General features: G+C 42.2%; 1 protein-coding gene across 1 annotated transcript in view; it reads right to left on the bottom strand.

Moving 5' to 3' along the window:
• The window catches only part of LOC100376158 (plexin-A2-like), a 78,165-nt gene that overhangs the window by 16,555 nt on the left and 37,834 nt on the right, over positions 1-23,776 (bottom strand). Inside the window, exons 25-29 of the mRNA XM_085497508.1 lie at positions 19,668-19,910; positions 16,249-16,425; positions 3,388-3,625; positions 2,614-2,756; positions 629-750 (exon numbers count right to left, since the gene is read on the bottom strand). Coding sequence (XP_085353634.1) covers positions 629-750; positions 2,614-2,756; positions 3,388-3,625; positions 16,249-16,425; positions 19,668-19,910 — 923 coding nt within the window. The remainder of the gene's footprint in view (positions 1-628; positions 751-2,613; positions 2,757-3,387; positions 3,626-16,248; positions 16,426-19,667; positions 19,911-23,776) is intronic.

Below are 23,776 nucleotides of genomic sequence, written 5' to 3'. Positions count from 1 at the left end.
AGAACTCTAGATAAGTGTATCATTTTATTGTTAAATCTTTTAGTGCTTAAACCATTGTAAGAATTTATGAGCCCACCAAGGTTGTAAACCATTGCTTTGTAACATACATGTATTTACATTTTGTACTTTTCATGTTCTTGTTAATGATGCATGGAGATAAATATAGTCTATGCAGTTTGCCTTGAACTCAGTCGCACTTGCCATTTTGTTATTTGTTTTGTGCACAAAGTGGCGACCACCACAGCCGCTTTTCCGTCAATTACAAGTAATTTATAATATACTGATAATTGTTTGGAGTTTATACTGCGTTTATTTGTGATTAGAATTTAAGTGTTCATCAAAAATGAAGAATTCAGTAGTCTATCAATTGAGATATCATGAAATTCAGCAGTTCTAAAACAACGGAACTCTAGTGAGTGGTGAGGTGTCTGTCAAATTTCATACTAGGTTCCCATTTACTCCTGAGTACAGAGAGACAGGAGTAAAGTACCTTCCCCAGAGATATAATAGCATGGTACAGCCAGGACTAGACCTCGCAACCCTGAGACTGTCAGCCCAGAGTAATAACTATTCACCATAATGTTGAATCCTTGGTATGAATATTATATCATTGATGAATTTAACTTACTTTTCTCTTGTCGACAGATCCTTCTGTTCTTCAAGGGTTTGAATGAATATTAAGAGGAACTGTTTATTTGTCAGCAAAGAATGAAACTGCCTTAAGCCTTCAGATGCACTACTATTCAAATCCTATTTGGGTTATGAAACAAACAAAATATAACCAATGTAATAACATAATATACATCCAATCACTTTATTGTATAAAATCACACAGTTCATTTTTTGTTATAGTTTGTAGAATATATAATAACTTGGCAAAAAAACGGTATTCATCATTACCACTCCACTACATAATGTATAATCCCCATATTTTTACAGTGAAGAAAGATCATCTCTTTTTTTTCTCAGCTAATTTCTCAAAGTGAAAACATTTTTATCATACATCATGTTGACTGCATAGTCATTGTAAAACAGGAATGGTATACTTACCACTTCATCAAATACAGGATGGTCAGTTTGTCCAGCAAACATCATGTTGACTGTATAGTCATTGTAAGACAGGAATGGTATACTTACCACTTCATCAAATACAGGATGGTCAGTTTGTCCAGCAAACATCATGTTGACTGTATAGTCATTGTATGACAGGAATGGTATACTTACCACTTCATCAAATACAGGATGGTCAGTTTGTCCAGCAAACATCATGTTGACTGCATAGTCATTGTAAGACAGGAATGGTATACTTACCACTTCATCAAATACAGGATGGTCAGTTTGTCCAGCAAACATCATGTTGACTGCATAGTCATTGTAAGACAGGAATGGTATACTTACCACTTCATCAAATACAGGATGGTCAGTTTGTCCAGCAAACATCATGTTGACTGCATAGTCATTGTAAGACAGGAATGGTATACTTACCACTTCATCAAATACAGGATGGTCAGTTTGTCCAGCAAACATCATGTTGACTGCATAGTCATTGTAAGACAGGAATGGTATACTTACCACTTCATCAAATACAGGATGGTCAGTTTGTCCAGCAAACATCATGTTGACTGCATAGTCATTGTAAGACAGGAATGGTATACTTACCACTTCATCAAATACAGGATGGTCAGTTTGTCCAGCAAACATCATGTTGACTGCATAGTCATTGTAAGACAGGAATGGTATACTTACCACTTCATCAAATACAGGATGGTCAGTTTGTCCAGCAAACATCATGTTGACTGCATAGTCATTGTAAGACAGGAATGGTATACTTACCACTTCATCAAATACAGGATGGTCAGTTTGTCCAGCAAACATCATGTTGACTGCATAGTCATTGTAAGACAGGAATGGTATACTTACCACTTCATCAAATACAGGATGGTCAGTTTGTCCAGCAAACATCATGTTGACTGCATAGTCATTGTAAGACAGGAATGGTATACTTACCACTTCATCAAATACAGGATGGTCAGTTTGTCCAGCAAACATCATGTTGACTGCATAGTCATTGTAAGACAGGAATGGTATACTTACCACTTCATCAAATACAGGATGGTCAGTTTGTCCAGCAAACATCATGTTGACTGCATAGTCATTGTAAGACAGGAATGGTATACTTACCACTTCATCAAATACAGGATGGTCAGTTTGTCCAGCAAACATCATGTTGACTGCATAGTCATTGTAAGACAGGAATGGTATACTTACCACTTCATCAAATACTGGATGGTCAGTTTGTCCAGCAAACATGTTGACTGCATAGTCATTGTAAGACAGGAATGGTATACTTACCACTTCATCAAATACAGGATGGTCAGTTTGTCCAGCAAACATCATGTTGACTGCATAGTCATTGTAAGACAGGAATGGTATACTTACCACTTCATCAAATACAGGATGGTCAGTTTGTCCAGCAAACATCATGTTGACTGCATAGTCATTGTAAGACAGGAATGGTATACTTACCACTTCATCAAATACAGGATGGTCAGTTTGTCCAGCAAACATCATGTTGACTGCATAGTCATTGTAAGACAGGAATGGTATACTTACCACTTCATCAAATACAGGATGGTCAGTTTGTCCAGCAAACATCATGTTGACTGCATAGTCATTGTAAGACAGGAATGGTATACCTTCTGTGCCACGCAAATCACTGTTCAAATCAGACATATCTGTCTGCAGTTCAAGAAATGCTGATAAGTAAAAAAAAAAATATTTTATTGTTTATCATACATGTCACAAAATAACGTCACAATAATCACAAGGAGTGATTTAATTTCCTCAAGCCCATTTCACAACTGTATAACATGTACTGAAATATAACCATAATGTGTATATTTACTTTTCTATACAAGGATCATTGTACCATACAAACTAAACTGGCTGTGCTATCTATAATAAAATACCATAGATATCAACCCTTACCCGAAAATAACCCATATCACCCTTACAAAGACCCACACCCATAATAAATATTCCAATATCCACCCCTCCCAAGACCCAAAATGAATATCATTGATATCAACCCATACCAAGACCCAACATGAATATGCCTGATATCAACCCATACCAAGACCCAAAGAGAATCTCCCTGATATCAACCCATACCAAGACCCAAAGTAAATATGCCTGATATCAAATCATACCAAGACCCAAAGTGAATATCCCTGATATCAACCAAGACCCATAATGAATATCCCTGATATCAACCCATAGCAAGACCCAAAGTAAATATGCATGATATCATATCATACAAAGACCACACAATATCCCTGATATTAACCCATACTAAGCCACACCCACAATGAATATAAATATTCTCACCTCTTTTACATTCATGAGAGACAGTCATCTCCAGTTTATTCATATCATTTTCTATTTGCAAAAGTTTTTTAATTCCACGTTTTGACCTCATCAAACTAAGTAGTACAAGTGTTAAGATTACGACAGTTAACAGCCCTAGCACACCACCTGCTACTCCTCCAACCAAAGGAAGGTGGCTATTCTCTTTTTTTTCATACTTCAAATAACCAATAAAGAAGTACAAATTACCAACTTCCACCTGGAGAAAAATTCAAATGACATTATTTCATGAGTGTAGATAATACATTTATCACTTCATACTATACATCATTACTGAACCCCCATAATCTTACAGTAATCTGAATTTAGGCGAGGGTTCTTCGAACCCGCCTATTCACATAGTTCATACCCACTCCGGTCAGTCAAAATGACTATTTTGAACTGTAGGCATTAATCAGCGTTAATGCTTCAATAAATGACACAAGGTTTTGGCAAAAGTGGAAGGGGGAGCGAATTGCAGACGCAGGCGTCGCAGCGAACAGCTCCATGATGCGACTCGCCTGTGAATTGCATCATGACGCCGAGCGCGTGGTACCTGGTTGCAACCTTCCACCAGCAGAGACTGTACAGGCGGGCGTCATGGCTGGCGTCCCCCTGGCGGCAACCCCAGGGGGATGGACAGCGTGGGTACCCATGTAAAGTCTGCTTGGTCTGTGGTGGAAACCCCCTTTCCTGTTTATTGCTAAGGTTGTTCATGAGCAGATAAACATGAGTTACACTTGAGTGAGATCGGTAATGGTATAGAAATTGGTATATAGAGACCTTTGCATGAATGGGTGGGTGGGAGGTCTGCTGAGACGATGTGTATCGTACGGTGCGGCAAAATGAACTGATGCTTGAAGAGGATGCGAGCACGGATAAGCGAATGAACAGTCTGGTGTTAATTAATGTAAATCCGACTGAAGAACGAAATGTGAGCAAATATTGCATGAAGTACAATGTGGCATGGGAGGTGTCAAAATATGAAAGGGGGATGTCAGCTTGGTCAATGCATGTCATAATTGAGCATTAACACAGATTATAAATTATATTCATAATCATACTATTAATGCTTCAATAAATGACACAAGACACAAGGTTTTGGCAAAAGTGGAAGGGGGAGCGAATTGCAGACGCAGGCGTCGCAGCGAACAGCTCCATGATGCGACTCGCCTGTGAATTGCATCATGACGCCGAGCGCGTGGTATCTGGTTGCAACCTTCCACCAGCAGAGACTGTACAGGCGGGCGTCATGGCTGGCGTCCCCCTGGCGGGAGCCTGCAGATAGACTCACAACCCCAGGGGGATGGACAGCGTGGGTACCCGTGTAAAGTCTGCTTGGTCTGTGGTGGAAACCCCCAAATTAAAGGCAGGATGATGTGTTACAAAGTCTATCGCGATAGGATAAAACAAAGCATGGTTAGACTGATGAAACATTAAACTAAATACACTGCAAATACATGCAACGAAAACGAAATGAAATCTCAAGACAAATGTCGAAATTACAGTTAAGGAAGAGCAAGTGACAAGTGACCCGGAACTGAGCGGATGATGCTGGGGGGTGTGCGAATGTACGTCTGGTAGGCGACGCTGCGCCACCTGCCCAGTGCCTTGATCAACCAGTCCGGAAGATTTGCGTCGGCAGCTGTCGTGGCTGCACCACTGCGGAAACTGTGAGTAGTGTAACGGTTAACATCTGGTACAGATGCGCGAGTGAGAAGGTCTCGAATGTGGTTGCTAACAGCTTGCCGCGTGAGGAAATTACTGTTGGCGAACTGGAATGCGGGTAGGTGAGCGACGGAACTATGTAGTGCTTTGTACGCCTGGTATGCCTGCACGGCGCAGACCGATGACTGTGAGGGTGCGATGATGATGTTACATCCCCGGCGGAATGGGTCTGTCTTAGACGCCTTGAGAGCAATGACGAGGTCTGTGTTGCACGTGATGTCTGCCGTCAGTAAAGTGCGTTGTGGATCGAAGGTCATTGACGTGGGTGCGACAAATTCACTGACTCTCAAGAAGCCGAAGAACGCCAGTGTAAAGGCAGACCACAACATAGCTTTGTCATGGTCGCAAATAGTGGGATGGTTTGCGACGGTGTTCTTAAGCATTCGCATTAGTGCAATGGTGATTGGGAGTTTTACACGATTTGGCACGCCGTGATGTCTTTTAATGCCTTGCATAGTGAAGTGAAGCAGGAGGTCGTCGCGTATTGATGAGGTGAAGCCAGCTTTGATGTGTGCACGGATGATAGCTGCGAGGTAAACTTTTAGCGTGCCATAGGTAAGTGACGATGTTGCGAGATGTGTCATAAACAGAATCGTTGAGCGTTGCGTTAGTGGATAAGGATTCATTCCATACATGCGACAGAAGAGAAGATAGCGAGTTTGTCCCGCATGATATGTCCGTCGTGTACCTGGTGCAATGCTCAGGTTGATGTAGTGGCAGGCTTGTTGTGTGAGGTTGACGGGACTACGTCGCACATCGGAGCCGTTAAGAGGGTGCACAGGTCCGGAGTTTTGGTTGGGACCCTGTCTGCCTGAGGTGCCAGTCGTTGAAACCGCAATATCTGTTGGCGAGAGAGAGAGTCAGCGATATCGTTATTAAACCCTGAGATATGTGAGATCATGACGTGAAAGTTATTAGATGCTGCAGTGAAGAACAGCAGTCGGACAAGTTGCATGATCCGTGGACATGATGAGGAGCCTTTTTTCCATATTTGGACAACTGATATGTTATCGCAGTGAAACCGTATTCGAAGACCATACCACAAGTGGCCCCAAATTAAGGAAGATAGTAGAATTGGTAGAAGTTCCTTCCAGGCAATAGAGTATAAAGGGTCATTTGTAATGAATGTAGGCCAGGTGTTTGCGAACCAATGACCCTTGTAGAATGCCCCGTAGCCAAGTGTTGCTGAGGCGTCTGTAAACAGTTCGAATTCTGGGGACGGTATCCAGTTTGGGTTGAGGAGGGATGCTGTGCCGTTCCAAGATGGCAAGAAGTCACACCACCATTGAACGTCGTGCCAGAATTCGTCAGTGAGTGTTATGACTTGAGAAAGACTGGTGGCTGTCATGCTGATATCAATCATGCGCCTCAGGAAGATGCGGCCGGCTGGTATGCACTTACATGCGAAACTGAGGCATCCAATGAGGGAGAGCAATTCACGTTTCGAGCATGTATGGCGGGTCAACCAGCTTGGCAGCTTGACAAGTAGATCCGCAAGCTTGTCCTTAGGTAGTCTAATAACCATGTTGACAGTGTCAAGCTCCACCCCTAGAAAGGTGATGACAGAGCAGGGACCCTCAACCTTTTCTGTAGCAATGGGTACCCCCAAGTGGTGACAACTTTGCAGCATAACATCCATATTGTGCTGGCAGGCGTTAGTGTTTGCCGGTCCAACTGTCAGGAAATCGTCTAGGTAGTGTAGAAAATCCGTATTCCTTGCGCGATGACTAACGATCCAGTGAATGGCATCAGCAATGCGGTTGAAGAGGTATGGTGCTGAGCGAAGCCCAAATGGCAGCACACGGTCGAAGAAATAGCATCCTTCCCAAAAAAACCCGAGCAGGTGCCAGTCTTCCTTCCGAACTGGGCATAAGCGAAATGCGTGTTTAACATCGATTTTTGCGAGTAAGGAGCCATGGCCATGCTTGTGAATGAAGGCTACAGCATCATCGATGCGTGAGTAGACCAATGAATGATCTTCTTTTGAGATATTGTCATTGACGCTGTCAAGTGTAGGTTGGGAGAGATCCATGATAATGCGAAAACCCCCACTTTTCTTAGGCCGTAGGCCAAGAGAATTACAGACAAAGTTTTTGAGGGGAGGACGTTTAAATGGTCCGATAGTGTGACCAAGTTTGAGTTCTTTTTGGATTGATTCTGTGATGATAGAGGGGTTGATGCGAGCGGACTTGGCGTTGCGTGTAGATCTTGGGTAGTGCTTGCCGCGAAATCCAAGGTTAGCCCCATGAGAAATGTCAAATAAAATGGCTGCTACGAATGATTTGTCCGGGTGATCGTGCAGTTCTTGCGCAAAAGAATCGAGCTTAAGAGGTGTGCTTGGGTGCATATTTTCGACCACGTGAGCTGGCATGATCATTGGCGTGAAAGGGTCGTGGTGTGTAGCCACGAAAAAGCTGGTTTTTCGTCTCGGTATCGCGGTGGCTAGTGGCAGTGTGGCCTGCAGAGTGGCAAGACGAACAAATGTGGAGACGATTATACCGGCATGGAGTTTCGCAGCGATCTTGATTGAAATTACGGCACACTGTATTGTTATAATTGTCAGCAGATTCGTTCACCCATGTATAAGGATTCCTGCTTCGTTGGCATTCCTGTTTGGTATGACCTTTCTGATGACAGTCAGGACATGTTGGAATGAGCAGATGGAGTTTTTGTTGACAGAATTTGTAGTCAAGTTGGTTGTTAGGCAAACTCCAGTTCCGTAGGCCAGGGTAACGTGAGTAATCTAGACGGAATTCTTTGTCATAGGTGACCCATGCTTCTGGCTTGAACTCAAGAGCTCGGCTGGCGATGTGACGCTGGTAATTGAATAAATGTACAGCTCATGTGGAAAATAATGTGCCCTATAGGCAGCAAATGTTGACCAACATTCCAGCCAGTTTGCTAAATCGCGAATTTCATTCTTTTTTGCATGTTTTGAGAGAACAGCGACTGAGGGATCGTCAGAGTCCAAAGCCACTCGGGTGTTTGAGATCTGGGTGGCATTTGGTTTTCTTGAGTCAGGGTGTAAATCGGACAAATCAACAAACTTACCCCGGTTTGCTAGTTGATTGAGTATTTGCTGGTCGACGTATGGTAAAAACAAGTCTGCAGGTGGGATGATAGGAGGAACTGCAATGCTGGCATTGTTCATCATCGGCATCGCCTGTGTCGCAGTGTTGATACCGGAAGCGGAAGTGAGAATGCCCTCACCGGCGAAACGTTGTATGGGAGCGGCCATGTTGGTTGCGTTGAAATGACCCCCGGTAGCAAAACTTTGTTGACTAGGATTAGCGTGAGCTAGCGATGCTTGGCTTGTAGTAGCTGGAAGTTGTTGAAACATCGAATTGTCTTGATGAGCGGTATTATTGTGTACGATCGCATTATGTTGACTAGCTATTGGCAAGGTAATCGGAAGGCTGTTATTTGTGAGAGAGTCAGTTGGCGTCGAACTTGATGGCGTTGTTTGGCTTGGGTCGCGTGATGACACGAGGCTTGCCGACAGTTGTGGAGCAGCCGGCGGTTGCGAAAAATTATTCGGCTGCGTTTGACAGTTTCCTTGCTGTTGTAGGCTACGAACGAGATCTGCGAGTTCGCTTCTGCTAACTGTGATGACATCGCTGGGGAAGTTCGTGGACTGTAGTACAGTGGGATCTCCATTGTGTGCTGACGATTCTTGCGGAGGTGAGTCAGTTACGTCTATAGTCGCAACATTTTGGAAGCGAGCTGGAGTACGACGATTTCGTTGAGACTTGCGACCGCCACGGCTGGTGTTAGATCTTCCGCGTCCTCGAGGCATGTTGGAACTGGATGTTGTGAAGAAAAACTGGTATTTGTGACAAAATGAATGGCTGAAATGCTTTAGCAAGGAATTCTGCTGAGACGATGTGTATCGTACGGTGCGGCAAAATGAACTGATGCTTGAAGAGGATGCGAGCACGGATAAGCGAATGAACAGTCTGGTGTTAATTAATGTAAATCCGACTGAAGGACGAAATGTGAGCAAATATTGCATGAAGTACAATGTGGCATGGGAGGTGTCAAAATATGAAAGGGGGATGTCAGCTTGGTCAATGCATGTCATAATTGAGCATTAACACAGATTATAAATTATATTCATAATCATACTAATTCTGCCGGTGACGGAGAGATAGAATCCAGGTCAGGGGAAGCCCCATGACTTCAAGATTCTTTTACCCCTTACGTCACGAGCCCACGTGACCGAGGCCACCTGGCAGCGCCACAGGTAGCCGTCCATCACTCTGGTTCCTTTCTCTCCGCCTCGAGGACTTAGACTAACCCGATAGAAAGAGTGGGGAGGTTGGGGGGGACCCGGAGTCTATGGTGGGTATGAACTATGTGAATAGGCGGGTTCGGAGAACCCTCGCCTAAATTCACTACGTTCAATTACCCACCATAGACTCCGGTCAGTCAAAATGACTATTTTGAACTGTAGGCAGAGTCAGACACCGATAGGTGGCAGGTTTTTCCGAGCAAACAGAAAAAAGGGAATGATGAAAGTCTTTTCCCAGTCCGGGATGAAAACAAACTCAAAAACCTAAGTTAAGACCCAAGAAGGGTGGTGTCTTACCTTGCCTGTGCTGTCCCTGAAGCAAGAAGCCAATGCTGCTGTGGTGACAGGGTTCGGTGCGCCCAAGAAAGCAAGACCCAAGCCGAATTCGGGGGTGATAAGCTTGAAGTAGGACCGAAACAGTTCGCATAAGGGCGTAGGTCGAAAGAAGCCACACCTGGGAGCTTCCAGGAAGTGCTAGTGGAACAGACAATCTGTCCGCAAAAATGCTGACGTTCTGCGTTCTCCAGAAGCCTGCTCTCAGGATGTGTTCAAGGGGGGGCGCCTGACGCCAGCGCTAGTGAGTTAGCAATCACACAAACCTCATGCGCTCATACTTGGTGTCTCTGCAAGGACTGTGTTGAGGAGGATAGTGTATTATAGACCTACAGGACAGTTGCAGTAATCCACCTGGAGATTGAAGTCGGGGAAGCCGGCTTATCCTGCTTTCCAGGGCCGTAACACAAAAAACATGTGTTTGGTTCCCTGTCTGGAAAACTTGGTATGATTCTCGTAGCAACTCAGCGTTCGGACCAGGCAGAGAAGCAATTCCTCCTGATCCTCCGGACCGACAATATTTGACAGCCGGGGGATGACGATCAGATGAGGATCGTGTCCTGGGATTTGGTTCTTGGCGAGAAACCCGATTCGTGTCTTTAGTACAACTTGATCGTCCATAAAGGCGGCACAACAGTCCGCGAAAGACAGTGCGCCTAGCTCTGACCGGCGCCTACCTGAGGTGAGGGCCAGTAGGAAGACTGTTTTCCACGTCAAAAACTTGAGTGGTGCTGAAACGAGAGGCTCAAAGGGAGGTCTGCTTAGGGCTAATAAAACAACCGACAGGTCCCAATTGGGCGGTTCCCTTGAACAGGCCCTGGGCCTCTGATTATGGAAAGCAGTAAACATTCTCCTAATAATGGGACAATCGGCTAGACTTGACCCCAAAGAGTTTTCTATGGCGGGGGACAAGGCTGACCTGCAGCCAACGATCACTGCGTAGGACAGACCCACTTCATCAAACAAGTGGACAAAGAAGTCTGCTACCTGGCTGATAGAGGGATGGCATGGATCAATCTCCCTTCCACTACACCAACTGGTGTATGCTCGCCATTTCAAGTCGTCGGCAGCGTTGGTGGAATCCCTGTTCGCCCTGGCCAGGACGTTGGCAGCCCGCTTAGATAGATCTTTCGTCTGCGCGAGTCTACTGAGAGCCTCCATGTGTGTAAGTGGTACACTGCTGGGCTTGTTGGTAGTGTGCTGTCCGGTTGGGACAGCAATCCCGGTATGTCCGGCAGTACTACCGGTGTTTCGACTATCATTTCCAGCAGGAGCGGAAACCAGGCCTTGGTCGGCCAATTGGGTGCCACCAGAGTTAGTATGCAGGTGAGTTCCTGTCGAAGTTTCTCCAGTACCCAGTGAATTAGCGGGAAGGGAGGAAAGGCGTACACATCAATGTGGGACCAGGGGATCGATAAGGCGTCCACAGCCCAGGCTCCTGGTGTCGGCAGGAGTGTTACGTACGTCGGGAGCTTGGCGTTCCGGGGTGCGACGAACAGGTCTATCTTTGGACCATCCCACAGCCGAAACAGCCTGGAGGCAACCCACTGGGGGATCTGCCACTCAGTGTTCTGGAGACGGAGGCACCTCGAAAGGGTGTCTGCCAGACTGTTTCTCACCCCTGGAAGGTGGTGTGCGGTTAGCTCCACATTGTATTCCAGGCACCAAAAAAGAATTTGCTCTGCTAGGGCCGACAACGATGGGGAGCGCGTCCCCCCCTCCTTGTTGATGTAGGAGACCAGCGCTGTGTTGTCTGTGCGGAGCAGGACTCTGTGGTCTTGAACTTCGGGTTGAAAGCGTGAAAGTGCCAGGTGCACTGCTTTCAGCTCGAGCCAGTTGATATGGTGGTCCCGAACCTGTTTAGTTCCTGTGAGCTCGGTGTTCCAATAACAAGCGTTGGAACAGGCGGCTGCGTAATGCGGCCTGAGTTACTACCCTTCAAACCGAGGTCATCATTCCGATGAGCCGCATTAGTTCTTGGAGAGACACTGAAGGAACGCTGACTAGGCGTTCTGCTAGGTTCCTTAGTGCTAAGCAACGCGCTTGAGATGGGCGAACCAGGCCTACTTCGATGTTGAACTCCATGCCCAGGAACACCAACTGTTGAGTCGGGTCGGGATGGGACTTTGTGATTTACTAGGAAGCCCAACTGGTGAAGTAAATCCTGTGTAAGCCTTACATGTCTGGCTAATAACCCCTTGCCTGGGTTGTGTATCAACCAATCGTCTAGGTACGGATTGACGTGTACCGACATTTGGTGGAGCAGCAGAACGACCTGATTCATCACTGGTGAACACGTAGGGCGCTGTGGATAACCCGAAGGGGCGCACTCGAAATTCGAATACTTGGCCCAGATGGGCGAATCTAAGGAGAGGGCAACTCACTGGGTGCATCGGTATGTGGATGGAGAGTCGGACACTGGATGGTGTCTCCATGCGGAACCGATCGAGAAGCACATACTGGTTTAGTCTGCTTAATGTAGGTCCAGAACCGGACGCCAGCAGATTTTGGTACTACGAATACATTTGAGTAGAAGCCCGGACTTCTGAACTATTCTGTGTATGGCGCCCTTTCTTAGCAAACTGTCTACTTCCTTTCTGATTGCTTCCGCCTTGTGGGGGTCCCCTGGCAGTGCCCCTGACGGGGGGACACTGACAGGGGCGGAGGAGATGTCAGTGGTATTCTGTAACCACGTGCAACTACCTGGAGCGTCCAGGGATCGGATACCTGCTGCCTCCAAGCCGGAATGCACCGGCACAATCTGTGTGCGACAGGGATCTGTGAACATGGGTTCGGAGGTTGCAAGAGGGTGGGTTCTCCTCTACCGTGAGGTGAGCCTCCCCGGAGATCACTGGGGTTACTAAGCTGTAGCCTGATCTTTTGCCGAACCCAGGCCCATCCCCCTGTCGCAGAGGTAAGCTTCAAACATGCTTACCCCGCTGCCGGGGTTGATGACCACCCGAGGAGGAGGAGCCACCACCTGGTCCTCTCTTTCCCGGAGCACGCCGCTACCCTTCCCTCCCGCGGATGGGTGCAAGCGCTTGCCTCCTGACTGACTCTGTTTTGCGGAGCTAGTCCTAGGGCGTTGTGCTTTCTGGCTTGGGGCGCCCTCCGCTTCCCCTTGGCAGCAGCCAACTGGCTAGCAGATTCGACTTGAACCATTTGGTTTGTTACACCCCGAAGCTCTGCAACTTCCCCCGCTATCTCCCCATCGAAGAGGGTGGAGGATCTCCAGTCTGCGTAACTGAGGAGGTGGCGTACCCCCTGACTCAGTTCTCCGGCGAAAACACATGTGTCTAAAACCGCGTCCCCCTGCACAGTAGTAGCCCCGGCCATATGACACTGGAGGATATCGCACATAGCCGTGCGGTGGCCTACCATTAGCTGTGTCGCCTGGTCTAGGAGGCGAGTGCATTCTGCGTCTGAGGTCTCAGTCCTGGGTGCGCACAAGAATGCGCTCCAGTGTGGCGCCCACGAATTCAAGGAAATTAATGGGTTGTAACTCTGCCCTCAGGGCATGTTGGATAGTCTCTGAATGGGTCGATGAGAATGACCATAGAACGCGGCTGTCCCCCTTCATCCGGCTAGCAAAACAGAAGTTTGTGGTACCAGGGTCCGGGGAAGGAGCCTTGGGGTCCGGTCGAGGTCTTCTGGTTTCGTCCCACGAATTGGGGTCCGAATCAGAGATTGACCCGATGAAGTTATGCAAAAGATTACCCCAGCCCGGGGTTTTCGGTGTTACCTCCTCCGCGGCTGACCAACGGCCGCCCTTCAACACCGTCTGCATGTCGTCCCCCACGCTCAGCGCTCAGCTGGACCAGGGGAGAGGTGTGAATGGGGTCGATCTGGATCCTGGCGCCTGTGATCCCATCAGCGTTGAAGCGACCGTAAGCGGCTGCTTTAGAATCGAGGGTGGGGGAATATACATAGCGTCACCTGGACTGATAATATTCTGCATCACCCCAACGGCGTGGCTCACCGAATCATTATGCAATGTGGATTCTGAGGGACCACCCGAGGTACCCACTGTATCCGATGCGAGCCTAAATATGTGAGCGAGTGCATGTTCAAGAGTGCACAATCCTGTCCTGACCCGAACGCCCTGCCCCGAAAACGGAGTCTTGGCTACAAACGTCCCTGTTGGTATTACGTGTCTGAGGTTCCCACAGAGACCTGTTGCCACTAGTCTGAGCCTCGGCCTCCCCTGAATCAGCGGAGGGGTGGGGGTGGGGGTGGCTGGGAACGGGGGGTTCCCCCGGAAGAGACGTGTTTAGAATGCGAACTGTGCTTTCTGTGTTTCTTCCTACTTGCCGGCTAACAGCTCGCTCCGCCTGCAGGTGATCTGCTCTGCCTGCCAGGGACGCAATTTGTTCTGACAGTCCTTCGACCAATGCCCTCATTCCAGCGGCAAAACCGGCGCCGTGCGAGGATGGGTCCACAACGGGACCCAGCGTGGGCCCCATAGGAGGAAAGACCTCCAGGGGCACAGCCTCGCTGTTGCCAAGAAAGTTGGGTAACCCACTGCCTGAAAAAACAGACTGTGTAGATGCCCTCCGATCAGCGGGGGGAGACCGAAAAATATCGGCACCCCCACTATCTTGGTATTCCGGTATGAGAACCGGTAGCCGAGCGCGAGGAATTATCATTCATGCCAACACACAACTCACTCACACCCATGTCAGTAGCACTTGCCGCGCGACCTTTTCGCGAACGAGCGACGCGGTCAGTCTCGGCTATTTTGACATACTGCTGGAATGACTCCCAGGCTTCCGAACCCCAGCGATTACAAATATTCTCTGAGCAAACACCTGAACCCCGAACGCACGTGAAACAACGATAGCACTTTGTATGCGGGTTCCATTCCTGCAATTGCTGTGTACACTGAGTACAAATCCGCCTCGTAAACTGAGGAGATAATACCGGCGGTGAGCCTCTGGCATTGCAAGTGCATCTGTCCATTTCTAAATACATTAAAAATAAAAGACGACATGCATGAGGGAAAACGAATTACAGTTGTAAAAGGTGCTGCCATGAAATCAACAATTGATTACGTAGTGGCGCTGGGTTTTAATTTCTTTGTTGTGGAAAGCATAACACACAAAGAGGAAAACGACACAAAGGTAAAAAGACAAGAAAAACTTATCCTACCAGCTAGAATGTCGGATGCCGCGGCTGCGGCAAAGACCCACGCTAGAAACCCAGACAAGAAAAAGAATCATTCCCTGTCAAGGCGGAGAAAAATTAAGAGTGATGGACGGCTACCTGTGGCGCTGCCAGGTGGCCTCGGTCACGTGGGTACGTGACGTAAGGGGTAAAAGAATCTTGAGGTCATGGGGCTTCCCCTGACTTGGATTCTATCTCTCCGTCACCGGCAGAATCGCTGATTAATGCCTACAGTTCAAAATAGTCATTTTGACTAACCGGAGTCCATGGTGGGTAATTGAACGTAGTGAATTAAAATACATTAACAGTAAATTAAAGGATGCAGCAGTGTTTTTATGACTATTGGCAGTTATAGTTCAATGATGTGTGTAAGTCTGTAGCATAAATAGAACAAATTCAGTAAAAAAAATCATCCTAATGGTCAAAATAGCTCGGCTGTCCTACAAGAACATTGTGGTTGCCAAGTCGAGCAACACACGCCCATAAGACAAACAAGCAGCCTCTCGACTGAGATATTAGCAATGCACATTTCAATTAACTATTGTATTTTGTATAAAAGTTCTGTTATAATGGTCATTCTGGTGAAATAAATAAAATAAAAATTAAAGAACTGAAGATATCATTAGAAAATAAACAAATCTGAGAGAGGTCTACCAGAGGTACTTATATGTATAGTATCAAAGCAATCGGACTTGCAGTTTTCAACAAGAAGTCAAAACTTTTTTTAAATATCACTTTTACCAAAAATGACAAAAATATGCATCAAAATTAGATAATTGAAGATATCATCACAAAAGAACAAATCTGAGAGGAGTCTACCAGAGGTACCTATATCAAAGCAATCGGACTTGCAGTTTTCAACAAGAAGTCGAAACTTTTTTTAAATATCACTTTTACCAAAAATGACAATAATATTCATAAAAATTAGAGAATTGAAGATATCATCACAAAATGAACAAATCTGACATGTTGCAAATACGAAAGCATTTGGTTTAATTGTTTTGAAAAAGAAGACAACAATGTAAAAAGTTGACAGGTCATGTCAGTAATATGAACAGCTGTGCTTCACTGACTTTGTCGACAGCGGAGCTAAAAAGCAAGTCCTTGAAAGAACAGTGTATTTAATCTTTGTCGACATAGCAGCATCTGCAAAGATTACAGACTCCTGTCATCAAAACAAATATGCCACTTTCTATTATTTTCCTTGGTTGTAATTTTTTGTACACAATTGTTAGTACTGTGTTATTTTGAGTATAATTTGTATAATTATAAAAGCATATTTTTAGTACCACATTGTTTGAGTAAGGTATTGAGTATGATATACTTACCCTGACTTCAGGAAATGTGTTGCCTGTTGGTGCACCTGTCTTATTAACTGCACTTGGTGCCTCCGGTGGTGGACTACAACTCAACTGAATATCAGATAAACTAGTTACAGTACAAAGCTGTTTACCAATGTAAACGGTCACATCCTCTTTAGTTGATGCAAGGGCCAGGTTTTCACCCTAAAAAATAACAAACAAACAGTTTTTCTGATAACTGTCATACACCATATTAAATAACGTACATGGTACAATGTATATAAAATAACCAAGTTTTAGTATTAAATTTGCGATTACATAATTTTATCAGACATGAACTGATTGTTTTCAAGAATATGAAATGCAAACTATGCAAAAGCATACACTATAATAATAATTAATTCAAAACTAATATAAAAACACTCCCAAAGAACAATTTTTCTGCACAAAGAATTATTATTGATGTGAATCATCTTGTTCTTGTATTGGTATAGTTCAGAAAAAAAAGTTGATAACAGTTATAATTAGTATGGAAAATATCCGTCATTGATTCATCTACACAAACAGAATGTATGTACGTAGTGTCAATCTATATAGACTGTACAGATTAAACAATTAAAGCACCATGGGAACGATTAATTAGTTCCCGTTAGTTATAAAATTTAAAATATATAGTTTTGTTCATCGTAATATAGTTGAACATAAACATGTCAGAGATATGGAGCTAGAAGCAGATGCTTGTATACAAGTCAAACAAGTATGTGCCCATATTGAGAGTTATTGCTCTGAAGCAGCAATAATTGAAACAAAATGGTCATCGGTTAGCTGTTTTGAATCCGATAGTCAAACCATTACATATATATATATGTATATATTATGACATTATGTATAATGAATATATAAAATTTGAACATAATAAGTCAAAGCATGTCAGGACTGCATTCATTAAAACAACATAGTTGAACTCTGGTGACCTTGCCCTTTGTTATATAATATAATTCCCTTTAACATAGTTTGTTTCAATATAAATATACATTGTCATAATTAATTTTGAATACAAAAAAAGTTTTGGGGTTGAACTAACAGTGGGGAATCAGTCTACCGAATGTCCTTTAAAGATGTAAATATCTTACAAAAACATTTGTGCCTTATTTGTTTAATTATTTTAAGGGACATAATTTCCAGCTTTATTCAAAGTAATTCAGATATTTTAGAATAAAAACAAATGCCTCATTGCAAGAAAAAAGTGCTGCATTTAGACGTGAATAGATTCATAAAACATGCAAGATAACAGAAAATCTTAGCTGGCTTTTGTCCAAGTATTTTGTACAGGTGTCTGTCAAAAATTAATGATTCACTGAGACAAATATAAACTGCCTCATTGTGTGACTACTGTATTATATGAAAAGTAAAAAAAAAACACCCTTTATGAATAGCTATCATGTTGCAAGCTCTGCTTTGTATGCAAATCAACTTAAATAGTTAGTTGGTGTCCAGTGGAGGGAGAAGTCAACAGTGCTGTTGCCTCCTGAGAACCTACATCTTCAAACACTGCAATCTTTGTTTGAAGTGAGTTTTTAAACTAGTATTATAAAAACTCTATCATTCTGTTCTAATAGCTGAAACATACTCCTGTGAGTTTTCATTTGTCGAATGAACTGTTTGTCAAATACAGAATACATATATTTTAGAACAATTTTCTTTTTAAAATGTGGATGAAATGTTTTGCTTTTTATGTATTTTTTATGTATTGTTTTTGATTTGATAACTTTGAACTAAACAGATTTTCTATTAGCTTCAGACCTTGATCAAAGTTTGGCACCCAGTTCATAGGAGTGCTTATATTGATTTTCTGACATCTTGTTTTCTGTAAAGATTTATTGGTAGGTTTGCAAATGTGTATCAGACTGTGCAATCTCTCCATGAGTTGGTTTTGAAACCCAGTAAGGGATTCTGAGATACATTACCAAGGATATTATTACAAGATAAATCATTTGCTTCATTGAACACATACAACAATGCATATTTCCACTGAGATCAGTGACCTTTGATGTGTATCACCAGTGATCAGTCAAGTAGAAACAGTCAAAATATTTTATCAGTTTTTCTCAATTTTTGCATGATATTTTCATACAGGACATCTGTTGTTCAAACTAAGGAAGACTTTATACTGATGAACAAGGTGACCAAGTTTGATGAAGTTTGGAATAGAATTAGTAAAGTTATCATGCACACAATAACAATTATTAACGACGACGACAACGACGACGACGACGACGACGACGGACAAAATTTTTCCCTTAATATACCTTTCCCTTCCATCTTTGATGGTACGGGCAAGGTAAAAATGGAAACCAGTCAGCCATTTTAAATCCAATCTGAAAAACAAAATGAAGCGCAAAATACATATTGTATAATATTATGTATTATGTAATCAGTTCAGGCATGTCTAAGATACAGGTCCGGAGAGAAGTCAATCCATAAGTACGGAGAGAAGTCAATCCATAAGTACGAAGAGAAGTCAATCCATAAGTACGGAGAGAAGTCAATCCATAAGTACGGAGAGAAGTCAATCCATAAATACGGAGAGAAGTCAATCCATAAGTACGGAGAGAAGTCAATCTATAAGTACGGAGAGAGGTCAATCTATAAGTTCCTGTTTTGGATTGCATCATTGTCGCATTCACATTCATAGGGTCACAGTAGGAACTTATAATAGTCGCTTCATTGTTTATCCAAATAAAAAATTAAAAATCCTGTTTATGCTGTGTCTAAAATAAAACTTGTCAACATTGGAAAGCACAAAAACATTCTGTTTTTTTTTTATTTCACAAAAACAGGTGAACTATTACATCTATATTCAATTATTTTGAAATGTTTTACACAACTTTAACCCAGTTCTATGCATAGAAATGATGTTATGTTTACCAAAATCTTACTGATATTCACATCGTTTCAAAACATGACATGTGAACCCTTTCCAACCCTTTTAATGTCTGAGGAAAATCTGTCATTTTTTGAGAAGCATGGATTAAATAAAGCTACACTGTGAGAATATTCTGTGTGTATTTTTTGGGGTTATTCATTTTATTTTTTCTTTCATAACCGAAGCTCCCAGACCCCAAATATTTAGATCAGGACAACATCTTTCAAGTTGAATAAAAATACATGCATCAAAACAAGACCATCCAAATTAAGGAATAATTTTTGGACAACTCAACTACAGTCTCACTCTTTTAACTGTCATTTGCAATGAATAATTAGTATAACAACAATTATTTAAATAAATATTTAATACTATGCCACCTAATTCAGGCAATTAACTATTTGATGCTACTTTGAAGCAACGATGTGACATTGATGACAAAGCAACATTGATGCAAAGCGAACACAATGAGAGACATTGTACACATGATAACTCCACTGTAAGTAGAAAATACACTGACCTTGATAAATAGGTCTCCTCCTAAATAATCCTTTACATTATCTTCTTCAATGAATTGGAAATATTCAGGATCAATATATACTAAATAATCAAACTGTTCAAGTTCAAGAAGTTCTGTGACATCATCCATTATAAGACCTATAGTTGCTCTTATAAAATTCCTGTTTTGTCTTTTCTGACGAGATAAGTTGACTTGCGGTGACAAACATCTCATGACAGAGGTTGATTTCACTTCACATATAGGCTGAAAATATACATACAGATAAATTGATATTATATTTGTGTTTCCTGTGACCAGCAGTGAATTCTTTTTAGAAGTATTTAGCAAATGTGTTTCATGAATAAATAAGACCACTCTATAAACCCTATGATTCCATAAACATATATAAACCCCATGGGTTAATAAACATCTTTAAACCCCATGGATCCATAAACATCTATAAACCCCATGTGTCAATAAACATCTATAAACCCCATGTGTCTATAAACATCTATAAACCCCATATGTCTATATAAACCTCTATTAACCCCATGGGTCCATAAACATATATAAACCCCATGGGTCCATAAACATCTATAAACCCCATAGGTCCATAAACATTTATAAACCCCATGGGTCCATAAACATTTATAAACCCCATGTGTCTATAAACATATATAAACCACATGTGTCTATAAACATATAAACCCCATGTGTCTATAAACATATATAAACCCCATGTGTCTATATACATCTATAAACCCCATGTGTCTATATAAACATCTATAAACCCCATGTGTCTATAAACATCTATAAACCCCATATGTCTATATAAATCTCTATAAACCCCATGGGTCCATAAACATCTATAAACCCCATAGGTCCATAAACATTTATAAACCCTATGTGTCTATAAACATATATAAACCCCATGTGTCTATAAACATATATAAACCCCATGTGTCTATAAACATATATAAACCCCATGTGTCTATAAACATTTATAAACCCCATATGTCTATATAAACATCTATAAACCCCATGGGTCCATAAACATATAAAACCCTATGATTCCATAAACATATATAAACCCCATGGGTTAATAAACATCTATAAACCCCATGGGTCCATAAACATATATAAACCCCCATGTGTCTATAAACATCTTTAAACCCCATGGGTCCATAAACATCTATAAACCCTGTGTGTCAATAAACATCTATAAACCTCATGTGTCTATAAACATCTATAAACCCCATATGTCTATATAAACCTCAGTAAACCCCATGGATCCATAAACATATATAAACCCCATGGGTCCATATACATCTATACACCCCATGGGTCCATAAACATTTATAAACCCCATGTGTCTATAAACATATATAAACCTCATGTGTCTATAAACATCTATAAACCCCATGTGTCTATAAACATCTATAAACCCCATATGTCTATATAAACCTCTATAAACCCCATGGGTACATAAACATACATGAACCCCATGGGTCCATAAACATCTATAAACCCCATGTGTCTATAAACATCTATAAACCCCATATGTCTATATAAACCTCTATAAACCCCATGGGTACATAAACATACATAAACCCCATGGGTCCATAAACATCTATAAACCCCATGTGTTTATAAACATCTATAAACCCCATATGTCTATATAAACCTCTATAAACCCCATGGGTCCATAAACATCTATAAACCCCATGGGTCCATAAACATCTATAAACCCCATGGGTCCATAGACATATATATATGCCCTATGGGTCTATAAACATATATAAACCCATGGGTCCATAAACATCTATAAACCCCATGTGTATATAAACATCTATAAACCCCATGGGTCCATAAACATATATAAACCCCATGGGTCCATAAAAATCTATAAACCCCATGTGTCCATAAACATCTATAAACCCCATATGTCAATATACACCTCTATAAATTCCATGGGTCCATAAACATATATAAACCCCATGGGTCCATAAACATCTATAAACCCCATGGGTCCATAAACATCTATAGACCCCATGGGTCAAACATTTACTAGTATATACCCCATGGGTCTATAAATATCTATAAACCACATGGGACCATCAACATATATAAACCCCTTGGGTCTATAAACATCTAAATCCCATGGGTATATAAACATCTATAAACCCCATGTGTCTATAAACATCTATAAACATCATGGATCCATAAACATCAATAGACCCCATGTGTCTATAAACATCTATATAACCCATGGGTATATAAACATCTATAAACCTCATGTGCCTATAAACATCTTTAAAACCCATGGGTATATAAACATCTATAAACCCCATGTGTCTATAAACATCTATAAACCCCTTGTGTCTATAAACATCTCTAGACCCCATGGGTCAAACATTTACTAGTATATACCCCATGGTGCTATAAATATCTATAAACCACATGGGTCCATAAATATCTATAAAACACATGGGTCCATAAACATCTATAAACCCCATGGGTCCATAAACATCTATTGACCCCATGGGTCAAACATTTACTAGTATATACCCCATGGGTCTATAAATATCTATAAACCACATGGGTCTATAAACATATATAAACCCCCTCGGTCTATAAACATCTAAATCCCATGGGTATATAAACATCTATAAACCCCATGTGTCTATAAACATCTATAAACCCCATGGGTCCATAAACATATATAAACCCCATGGGTCCATAAACATCTATAGACCCCATGGGTCAAACATTTACTAGTATATACCCCATGGGTCTATAAATATCTATAAATCACATGGGTCTATAAACATGTATAAACCCCATGGGTCTATAAACATCTAAATCCCATGGGTATATAATCATCTATAAACCCCATGTGTCGATAAACATCTATAAACCCCATGGGTCCATAAACATATATAAACCCCATGGGTCCATAAACGTCTATAAACCCCATGGGTCAAACATTTACTAGTATATACCCCATGGGTCTATAAATATCTATAAACCACATGGGTCTATAAACATATATAAACCCCTTGGGTCTATAAACATCTAAATCCCATGGGTATATAAACATATATAAACCCCATGTGTCTACAAACATCTATAAACCCCATGGGTTCATAAACATCTATAAAACCCATGGGTCCATAAACATATATAAACCCCATGGATCCATAAACATCTATAAACCCCATGGGTTCATAAACATATATAAACCCCATGGATCCATAAGCATCTATAAACCCCATGGGTCCATAAACATATATAAACCCAATGGGTCCAATGGGTCTATAAATATCTATAAACCCCATGGGTCTATAAACATCTATAAACCCCATGGGTCTATAAACATCTATAAACCCCATGGGTCCATAAACATATATAAACCCCATGGGTCCATAAACATCTATAGACCCCATGGGTCAAACATTAACTAGTATATACCCCACGGGTCTATAAATATCTATAAACCACATGGGTCTATAAACATATATAAACCTCCTGGGTCTATAAACATATATAAACCTCCTGGGTCTATAAACATCTAAATCCCATGGGTATATAAACATCTATATACCCCATGTGTCTATAAACATCTATAAACCCCATGGGTCCATAAACATATATAAACCCCATGGGTCAAACATTTACTAGTATATACCCCATGGGTCTATAAATATCTATAAACCACATGGGTCTATAAACATATATAAACCATATGGGTCTATAAACATCTAAATCCCATGGGTATATAAACATCTATAAACCCCATGTGTCTATAAATATCTATAAACCACATGGTTCTATAAACATATATAAACCCCCTGGGTCTATAAACATCTATAAACCCCATGTGTCTATAAACATCTATAAACCCAATGGGTCCATAAACATATATAAACCCCATGGGTCCATAAACATCTATAAACCCCATGGGTCCATAAACATCTATAAACCCCATGGGTCCATAAACATCTATAGACCCCATGGGTCAAACATTAACTAGTATATACCCCACGGGTCTATAAATATCTATAAACCACATGGGTCTATAAACATATATAAACCTCCTGGGTCTATAAACATATATAAACCTCCTGGGT

This window comes from Saccoglossus kowalevskii, chromosome 3 (genome assembly GCF_978046115.1).
Source record: "Saccoglossus kowalevskii chromosome 3, keSacKowa6.1, whole genome shotgun sequence".
In the NCBI taxonomy this organism is placed as follows: Eukaryota; Metazoa; Hemichordata; class Enteropneusta; family Harrimaniidae; genus Saccoglossus; species Saccoglossus kowalevskii.
The sequence above is the reverse complement of the archived record's forward strand: the minus strand, read 5'-3'. Positions and strand labels throughout refer to the sequence as shown.